Here is a 9,932-nt window from a genome sequence, read left to right on the forward strand (position 1 = left end):
CTCTTGCACAAATTTCATGGATTGGGCCTCTAGTTATTAACATAAAAGGCAGAGGTTCTAGGGTCTACATCAGGTTTTCAATGCTGTACTCTTTATAACACTGCACTGTTCATTGACATGTTTTTCAAGAACAAAACCACAGCTCACTTTACTGAAAAGGCCAAGCCATCTTGGCACGACTTGAAAACCCATCCTAAGAGGAGTCCAGACGCCTCTGGTAAATTTCCCTATTTGCAGCCCCCCGACCCCTACTGTCCTGACAAGCCCCAGGTCCTGATGCAGGAAGAGCAGTTTAACATAAAATGCTGTTCTCGGGGGGGGGGGGGGGGGGGGGGGCAGGCAGGGCCACTTTATCACCCTGACTAGATAAGTTACCCAATAGATATTTTTTTAAATTTTCAGTTGCACCACCTAATTTTACAAAGCACTTTCATAAGCATTATTTCATTCTCTCCTCATAACAGTGTTGTGAGCAAGACAAGGCACACAGATTTGACCCCATTCTATAGATTAAAAAACTAAGGTTCAGAAAGGTGAAGTGACTTGAGCCAGGATGCTCAGCCGAGGGTAGAGCCCATTCTCAACCGAGCTCTCTCTACTGAATTACCTGAATCTGAGTTTATATCCCATCAGTCCAAAAAGGTAATTTTTTTTTTTTTGAAATGTGCTTATACTTTTGTATCCCTCACAGCACTGCATAAAGCACTTAGGGGTCTGGGTAGAGTTGAGTCTTCCTATTTCAACATTGCCCCCACTCAAGGTCTGACAAAGGCACACTGCTGCTGCTCTTTGGGACTTCCACACAGAAGCTGGGATCACTGCATCTCCAAAATTATTAGTTTTGAGGAGCAGAGAGGAGGGAAAAGCCCTTCAAAGGTCAGGACAGCCTTACTTTTGTTTCCGTGTCGTAGGCTCTACGTTGAGAAGAGGTTCAACGGCGGCCAGCATAGGTGGTGGCCACTGGCGTCAAGAACCACAATCCAATCACGTCTCACATAAACCAAATTCCAGAGGCCATTCCTTAATTCAACTTTCAGGCAAAATGGAGGACTTTTTAAATTTTGAGACTGTTTTACAAAATTTAAGATATATTAGTTTGTAACTGAAGTTTATTTATTCCAAAGGCTAGACAATACTAACTCCTTCTGGAAGCTCATCAGAGAACTAGTGTGATGGAAGTAAGAAAGCCCTGGGTGAGTGGCTGGACACCCAAACGGGAAGGTAAATGTTGCCTCCTCTTCCCTCACATCCTGCACTCCCACCCACGAGGTGTTAGACTTCTGAATGGTGGGGGTTAAACATATTGGAAAACAGGCCTCAGAAAGGAAGAGGGAGATTAAAGGACAAAAACAAATCTAAACACCAGAGGTAATACATTCAGACAGGGTTTACTCACCTGGTGATAAATGTGTCAGCTATTGCCTGGGCCCGAGCTAGTGGGAATATAGGCAGGATTAGGGATAAGATCCATTTTACTTATCTGCTCCTCACTCGACTGAAAGCAACCTGAGATAGGAATTATGTCTTGTTTTGGCTTACAAGATTTTTGCAGAGCGTTGCACACTGTAGACAACTTTGTAAATTTCTAGAAAGAATGCTTGTGCTCAGGGCTTCCCAAGCCTGCACCTTAGCATAAGAACTGCTAGGGGATCTGCTTAGCCAGAGTCCTGCTAGCATGACCACTCTATTTAAGAGCCAAATTTTGATATGAGTCCAAACCAAGTTAATTTCAATTTGGTGAGAGAATCTACTAAGGGGGAATATTAATTATCTGAAGAAAACTATTTTTGTATTCAGCTGATTTAGTCACAGCCATTGTTATTGTATGGACAGCACAGCCGCTGAGAACCTGTGCAGGGAAATATCATGGCAGTCTGCCATAACAGATGCCTTAAATGGTTTATAGAAGCTGCGAACAATGTTTTGCTTTCTTACCACACCGTCAGACCTTGCATACAGCAAACCCAGTCCTAGAGAAAGAAAAAACTATGAAAAACGGCCCTTTTCAATTTTCTGCTGGGTTTGTTTTACTAGCACAGATAATTGCAAAGGAAATGAGACAAACAAGCCAACAGACACTGAGCAAAGCAGTACCTTTAATTAAGATTCCTGAATTCCCTAATTAAACAAGTAAATAGGAGACAGCTAAATACTTTATGCATGCCTCTGGAATGAAGATAGCTGGGCTAATAATAGGAAGCATCTAAACTGGCTTTCTAAAAACAAATACTAAATTGGATTTTAAAAAATGATGTGACAGAAGTAAAAATATAGTGTGTCAAGAACCAGGTTACCCACACAAGGTTACCTGTCCCTCGTAAGGCTAAAAGTGTAAGGTTGCTGCTCCCCAAGTATGCTCCAGGAACCCCTAAGAAGAGGGGATACCGAACTCATTGAGTGTCCTCTCTTGTATGTGCAGGTCTAAGTCAAAGATTTAAAGTGACTCCCCTGCAGTCTCTCTCGCTCCCTCTCTTTTCAAATCCCTCCCCTCTGGTGCACTCATCCACAAATTGCTCTGGATCCCCAAACTCCTCTTTCATCTCATCAACATGAAACAGCTACATTATTTTTGGTGAGTTCTCCCTACACTAGAAACTGCCTCCAGAAAGCAAGCTTGGGCAATGTTTAGAGCTCATCTTATTTGTTTTCCTTATCTCTGTGCTACCTCTAGTCCAATGTCCAAAAAAATTGTTTTATTTATTTTGTCTAGGCTTCTGGTTGGAAGGTCAATTCCTATAGTACTCTACCTTTGTCAGTGAAATATAAGTCACAGTAATTTATTTTATTTGTATTTTATAAATATATTATTCCATGATGGATTGGGGAAAAAACTGGCTATTCAACCACAGATTATTTGAGAAGAACTATTTATTTATATAAAAAGCTTGTGACTGTCACAACCAGGACAACCAAACAACTGGTCCATCTCCCTGGCCCTCAGGCTCCCATTGCTCAGGGGATGGCTAATGGGGGAATTGGGGTCCCTCTGGCTCCAATGAATCTGTGGCAGCAGCCACTGGTGAGCTAGCAGAAGGCAGACTGCTTGGTCCCTCCTCCTGGCCCTCAATCAGTGGCTGAGATGGGGCAGAACTTGGGACTGGCTCTCTTAGTAGTCCTGCAGGTTCAATCTCCAGAGGACAAGCCAGACACCAAAGGACCAGCACCGCTGGCAGCCGGCATAATCCCGACAGCGCTGCCGGCTTCCTGGAACTTGGCCTCAGGTACTGTGGCCACTTCCCCTCCCTAGACACTCCACAAGGAAGAAAGGATAGCGCCAGCAGTGCCAGGAGCAACCAGCAGTGACTGCTCTCCCCATGCTTCCTACAGGTCACTGGAGCTGGCCCCCAGCTGCCCCACTCCAGATGCAGTGTGAGCACTGAACATGGAAGGAATGTAGTAAAACACACACACACACACAAACACACACACACACACACACATACATAAACACACACACACACATACATAAACACACATAAACACACACACACACACACACACACACACACACACACACACACACCCGATGATCAAGAGAATGCCGCAATGTCCGGAGCCCAGCTCAGGAGAATGGAGAGAAGGGAGAATTCCATAAGTTGGTTGATGCCAAGATATTTCTGAGTGACTTCCTGGTGTGTGACAGTTGTGTGACTGCAGAGGAAGGAGTCCAAGTTTCTCAACAGAACACAAAGGACTTCCTCAGTGTTCTGAACCTTATTAATAAGAAATGGGATACCTCACAGCACAAGGCACTGGCAGTGTCTGTGTCCTCAGTCTCTGCCTTATTTTGCTGCCAAATTCAGCCTCTTTGTCCCTGATGCATCCAGAAGGCTCTGTGGCTTCCTCAAAAACCCTTGGGTGCACAGTCTTCAACATGCAGATAGCTGCGGACTTCAGCATCCTGGAGAGTCAGAAGGAATTTGTGTGTCAGTACTGCCAGCACCATGAGGAAGAGCACCGGCTACCCATGCTGACCTCTGCCTGTCCTGGCTGGGACTGATATTCAGAGCGTGTGTTGGGATAGCCCATCACCCCCCACCTCTGCTTGACCAAGTCTCCCCAGGTGATCATGGGCTCTCTAGTGAAGGATTACTTCACCAGATGGCAGAACCTGACCCAGACAAGATTTTCCATGTCACTGTGGCCCCGTGTTATGACAGGAAACTGGAGACCCTTTGAAAAGATGTTTCCCCAGCTTCACATAGTTCCCAGGGTGTTGACTGCGTGTTAACTTTAGGTGAAATTGTCCCCACAATGGAGCAAAGTGACCTTTCCTTGAATGACACTACCATGGACACTCTGTTTGGAGACATGAAGGAGGAGGTGGTGAGACTCCACTCTGGTGCCAGCTCTGATGGGTACCTGGCCCACATCTTCAGGCCTATGGCCAAGGAGCTGTTCAATGAGGACGTGGGGGTGCTCACCTACCACGTCCTGAGGAGCAAAGACTTCCAGGAGATCACCCTTGGAATCAAGAGGTTCTGCTACTCTGTGAGGCTGCTTATGGCTTTCAGAACATCCTGAAGTGGTCCTGAAGCTATAGAGGGGAAAGTTCCCCTGCCCTTTATGGAGGTCCTGGCCTGATCCAGGGATGTCTAAGCAGCAGGGCCAGGCCCAGACAAGGACGTGCATGCAGTCAGGGCATTGCTGTGGCAGATGGAAGGCATCTATGCTGCCATCTGGGTGTGGCCCTCAGAGACCAGTGCCCATGAGTAGAAGCTGTACCCGGAGTGGCTAGTGGAGGTGAAGGGATGACATGACTCGCCCCCCCCCCCCACTCCCCCAGGGCCAGGCAGCCCTGCACACCGCCTAGCAGGGACCAGGGCAGCCTGCCAGGACATCAAGTGGTAAAGGTCCAGCAGACACCTGGCCTACAGGCTGCCTGAGGAGGGGTGTCAGACAAATGAAAGAAAGGCTTAGCATCTCTGTCATCACTTTGGTTTTCAGAATTCCCTGCTCCCCATCTGTTGGCTCCCTCCCTCTGAGGGGGCACTGTCATAGTCACATGAGTGCAACTGGAATATTGTATCTTGAGAGGATTTTTCCAATGTACGTATCCTTTTATCTGACAAAAAAATTTCAGAGAACAAAAATGGAGACAGACTACTTTCCTTTAGGCTTTAAAAAAAACCCCGGAAGTGTCCTATGAAGAGCTGAAACTTGGTTCTACCCACGCACCTCAGAGAGATCGGATGAGGAAATGGCCCGGTTTGACTTTACCCACTTATGTTACTCTTAAAGGTGTCTTTGCCACAATGTGAATAAACTGCCACCTTTTGGAATAGGGGCTCATACCAAAGTCTGCATTCCCAACTTTTCTTGAAACAGATTCATGTTCTGCAGCTGTGGCCACCGTCCTGAGACCAGGTCCTGTTGACCAGGTCCTGTCTCTGGAAATCAGAGGGCACTGGAGTGCCCCTCCCCCGTGCCATTTTACATTCAGAGATTGAGCTGAACTCACTTTGGGGGAGGCCAGGCAAGGGTGATAGGTGACAGAGATGGAAGGATGGAGAATGGAGAGGCACACACCCTGCTCGGTCCCTCCCTGTGTGGGTCAGGCAGATGAAGGCTGGCCAGCCCACCCCACAATTGGATGAGATAGCATCCTCTGTGTCCACCTCTCACCCCGTGGGCCCAGCCACTCCCCTCAGCTCTGGCAGCCCTCTGCGTTCCACGACAGAGCACTCTGCCCTTACATGCTGCTCACCCTAAAAGAGAAGAAAGGGAGCAGTTGGCTCACAGACAACTACACAGAAAGATAGGGCTCATGGCTGGTGAACACAGTGGTGGGGGCAGGAGCCTCTCCTGCCTCTGTGGCAGTGCTAAGGAGCAGCAAGCTGAGTGGTAAGGAGCAGTAAGCAGACTGCTGATAAGGAGCGAGGGGTCCCGGACTGTGAGAGGGATTTTCAACTGTCGGCTTAGGTCCATTCCCCAAACTGGTAGGTTGACATCCACTGAGGGGTCTTGGACTGTGAGAAGGTGCAGGCTAGTTGACAGAACCCCTCCAGTGCATGAATTCATGCATGAGGCCTCTAGTATTAGATAATGTTTTATCTGTGATGTTGAGTCTTGGGGGTGAATAAAAATAATTTGGGTAAAGGACTGTGGGAGAGTAAGGAGCACTTTCTAGGCAGAGGGATTCCTCTCTGACCCATGAGAACCATTGGGACATTTGAAGGAAAGACCCCAGACTATGCCACTTAAAAGTTGTGCCTGTGATTATTTGGGGAGGTATAGATCTCTCTACAATGCAGGAAATGATGGAAGAAATAAATATTTCCCCAAGAATACTGATGAACCCACAGAGTGAATGTTTAGTACTTTCGTCTTGGGGTTCTATCCCATTCCCATGTCTACCCTGTTCTTAGGAGGAATAAGGTCCAAGACATGGTTGTGGTGCAATTTGAGGGATAACCACTAGAGGGCGGTGCTTCCTTCTGAAGTGGTTCACATTTGTATTCTATCAATAGTTGTGGCTTGAAGGTAAATGCAGCCACAAAACAGACTGTCGTGCAGAAAGTAGTTCTTATTTAATGGGTGAAGAGTCTCTACAAGATCCTGCTGGAGACTAGCCCTATTGCATTTGGTGGATTCTAGGAAGCAAGGATAATATTCTGTCAACATGCTTTCTGCCACCTGTTCAGTTCTTGTGATCATCTTAATGTTCTGTAAGTAACATTTTATCCTAAATGTTAATGACTTTCATTTTCCAATAATCAAGGAGAAAGCTTGTAGTTTCCTCCTCTGGCTGAAAATTCTCTTCCTATCTATTTCTAACATAACAAAATAATTATTTTTCAGGGGAGACCAATGGAGACTCAGTGACCCAGACAGAAGGCCCTGTTACCCTCACCGAGGGGGCATCTGTGATCCTGAACTGCAATTACCAGTCCACTTACTCAGCTCCTTTCCTTTTTTGGTACGTCCAGTATCGCAACAAAGCTCCCTCGCTCCTCCTGAAGAGCTCAACAGAGCACCAGACGAGCGAGCAGCTAGGGTTTCAAGCCACACATGTTAACAGCAACAGCTCCTTCCACCTGGAGAAATCCTCTCTCCAATTGTCAGACTCGGCTGTGTACTACTGCGCTCTGAGAGACACAGTGAGGGAGGCTGCAGGGGGAGCTGAGCACAAACCCAGAGGGGCACGGGAGGGGCAGCCCGGGGAGGGAGTGTCATATTCTCCCTCTGCCCAGTATGGAGTTTATTTAGAGTTTCCTCAGGAAAACGAACCAAGCTATGGTGATTCCTAGAAACCTACGAGGTTGGGAATTGCTCTGCAGGTAGAATAGGGAGATGTCACTTAAGGGAAACCCAAGCGTTGATACCCAGAAGTGCTCAGCCAGCAAGGCTCCTCTCTTCTCCAGACTCCAAACTTTTCCTGGGAAACATTTCTAGAAAAACTCTATCCTGGAATTAGTCTACCACAATACTTTAACTATTTGATTATTGAAAAGCCCCAGTAATATCGTGCATTTCATGCAAACATTCACAAACCAAATGAGGGACTTAGACTCTGGTCTTTAGTGTTCTGTGTAAGTCCCTACAACTAAGATGGGCATGTCCCTCTCTGGCTCAGTCCTTGCTACAAAAAATTCAGCCCAGCTCTGCATTAACTCTTCACTCCATACAGCTACTCAGGAAACACTGATGTGGAAGGACTTGCAGGTCAGGGCACCAAAGGCAAACCACTCCTCTGGTCCACACTACACACCAGGTGAGAGGCAGAGGGTCAGGAAAGGCTGTGTCTGGGGAGTCCTCACTCTGCATGTCCAGTCTCCTGTGCCATCACCCAGATCTTTAATTTCTGAGGACAATGTGTTTAGTAACCTGGGGTGAGGCTTTAGGTTCTAAGATAATTCATTTGAAAGGAGGATAGGATTTTTGACCCACCTTACCTCTTTAAACCAAAATGTTAGTTTAAACTAAAACATTTCAGTATTATTATATACTTACCTGTAAAACAAGAAAGATCTGTTTGCAAAGACCACGGGCTGATGCTCTAGCCACTAAGACAAACTGGGTAAGGTGGGTGCATAGATCTTTGTGAATAAGTATTTTCACCTTTTTCAGGTAGATACCCAGAGAGAGGTTACTGGACACAGAAAACAGTATGGTGGCTCCCATAGGGAAGGGGGGCGTAGGTGGGGTAGTAAAGGTGTCAAATATATGGTGATGGAAGATCATTTGACTTTGGGTGGTGGACAAACAATGCAATACACAGATCATGTATTATAGAAATGTCTTTAAACCTACATAACCTTATTAACCAATGTCACCCAATACATTTAATTTAAAAACTAAGTTAATCAATGAATTTAAAATAATTCTAATTGCAATTTAAGTTGTGATTACCTCCCAACACCTATTCCATGCCAGGTCTATGGGTGCCCCTGTAAATAATTTTGATCCATTAAAGATAAGTAAAGGCATATTACAAAGAATGAAATCTTACCATTTGGGAATGCATGGATAGACCTAGAGGGCATTACGCTAAATAAAATAAGTCAGTCAGAGAAAGACAAATGCCATATGATTTCACTCATATGTGGAATCTAAAGAACATAAATGAATAAACAAAATAGAAACATAGATACAAAGAACAGAATGATGATTTTCAGAGGGGAAGGTGGTGAGAGAACAAGGTGAAAAACGTGCAAGGATTAAGAAGTACAAATTGGTAGTTGCAAAATAGTCACAGGGAAGTACAGCAGAGGGAATATAGCCAATGATATTGTAATAACTGTGAACAGTGCCAGGTGGGTACTAGAAACATTAGGGGAGGTCGCTTTATAAAGTATATGAATGTCTAACCACTGTGATGTATACCTGAAACTAATACATAATAATATTGAATGTAAACTCTAATTGAAAAATAAAATTTTAAGTTTCTTAAAAAAAAAAAAGGCAAAATAAATATGATTTCAGAAAGGCCAAGTGAAGATCACTTGTCTGCAGCTGATGTGCAGAACAAGAGCTGCTCAAAGAAGGTCTTCATGCTAAAAGGAAATAGAATCACATGGAAACTCAGATTCACAAAAAGAGGCAAAAAATACCAGAGGGTGTAGGTATCTGAGTAACATTTTTAAAGTTTTGTTGGTAAAGTTAATAACTTTATTTCAAAATAAAAAGAGTACATTGTGGGTTCATAGCATATTCATATTCAATAATAACATATTTTATTCTTAAATGAAATTAATGCTATTGAAAGTAGACTAAGATAAATTAAAGATACATATTTTAATCTCAAAAGTTACTACTAAAAGCTACTACTACTAATCTCTAAGACACATGTGTCAAACACAAGGCCCGCGGGCCAAATCCGTCCCGCCAGGCCTTGCAATGTGGCCCGCACCGCGCTGTCATCACTGCACTCCGCTGCGTTCCATCACAATGACAGTTTATGACTGTTCAGTAAACCATTCGGCCCGCGATTTAGGCTGGATTTTAGATTTTGGCCCCTTCTCTGATTGAGTTCGACACCCCTACTTTTGAGATCTAAGAGTAAGCAGAGATTTCTTTGACATGGTACAAAATATACTAATCATAAAAAAGATTGATAAGTAGGGCACAAGCAAAATTAAACATTTCTGCTCAGCAAAAGACAACATTAAGAAGGTCAATAAACAATCTGAAGTCTGAAATGAATATTTCAGAAAGAGATATCTGGAAAAGGATTACTTTTACAAGCAATATATAAAGAACTCTAACATATCAATAATAAAAGAGATAAACCAATAATAAAATACTAAGTAGGATGACTAATAAGTACATAAAATATGTTCACCATTATTAGTCATCAAGGAGATGCAAATTAAATCCACATACATATGCCATCCCACCTTTTAGAAGGACTGGAAACAAACCTTCAGAGCATCTCAAATATTGGCAAATATATGAAGCATCTGACCTTTTGAGGGAATGTCAAATGATGC

General features: G+C 44.4%; 1 pseudogene and 1 gene segment (V, D, J or C); both read left to right on the forward strand.

The window, feature by feature from the left end:
• The first annotated feature begins 3,183 nt into the window (after positions 1-3,183).
• On the forward strand, positions 3,184-4,584 carry LOC118714172 (annotated as a pseudogene).
• Positions 4,585-6,528: 1,944 nt separating this feature from the next.
• LOC118714222 lies at positions 6,529-7,250 on the forward strand. The segment is given in 2 exon segments: positions 6,529-6,668; positions 6,802-7,250. Coding segments are annotated over 2 exon segments (495 nt in total).
• The last annotated feature ends 2,682 nt before the right edge of the window (positions 7,251-9,932 follow it).

The sequence above is a fragment of the Pipistrellus kuhlii genome, unplaced genomic scaffold (assembly GCF_014108245.1).
Source record: "Pipistrellus kuhlii isolate mPipKuh1 unplaced genomic scaffold, mPipKuh1.p scaffold_m20_p_1, whole genome shotgun sequence".
In the NCBI taxonomy this organism is placed as follows: Eukaryota; Metazoa; Chordata; class Mammalia; order Chiroptera; family Vespertilionidae; genus Pipistrellus; species Pipistrellus kuhlii.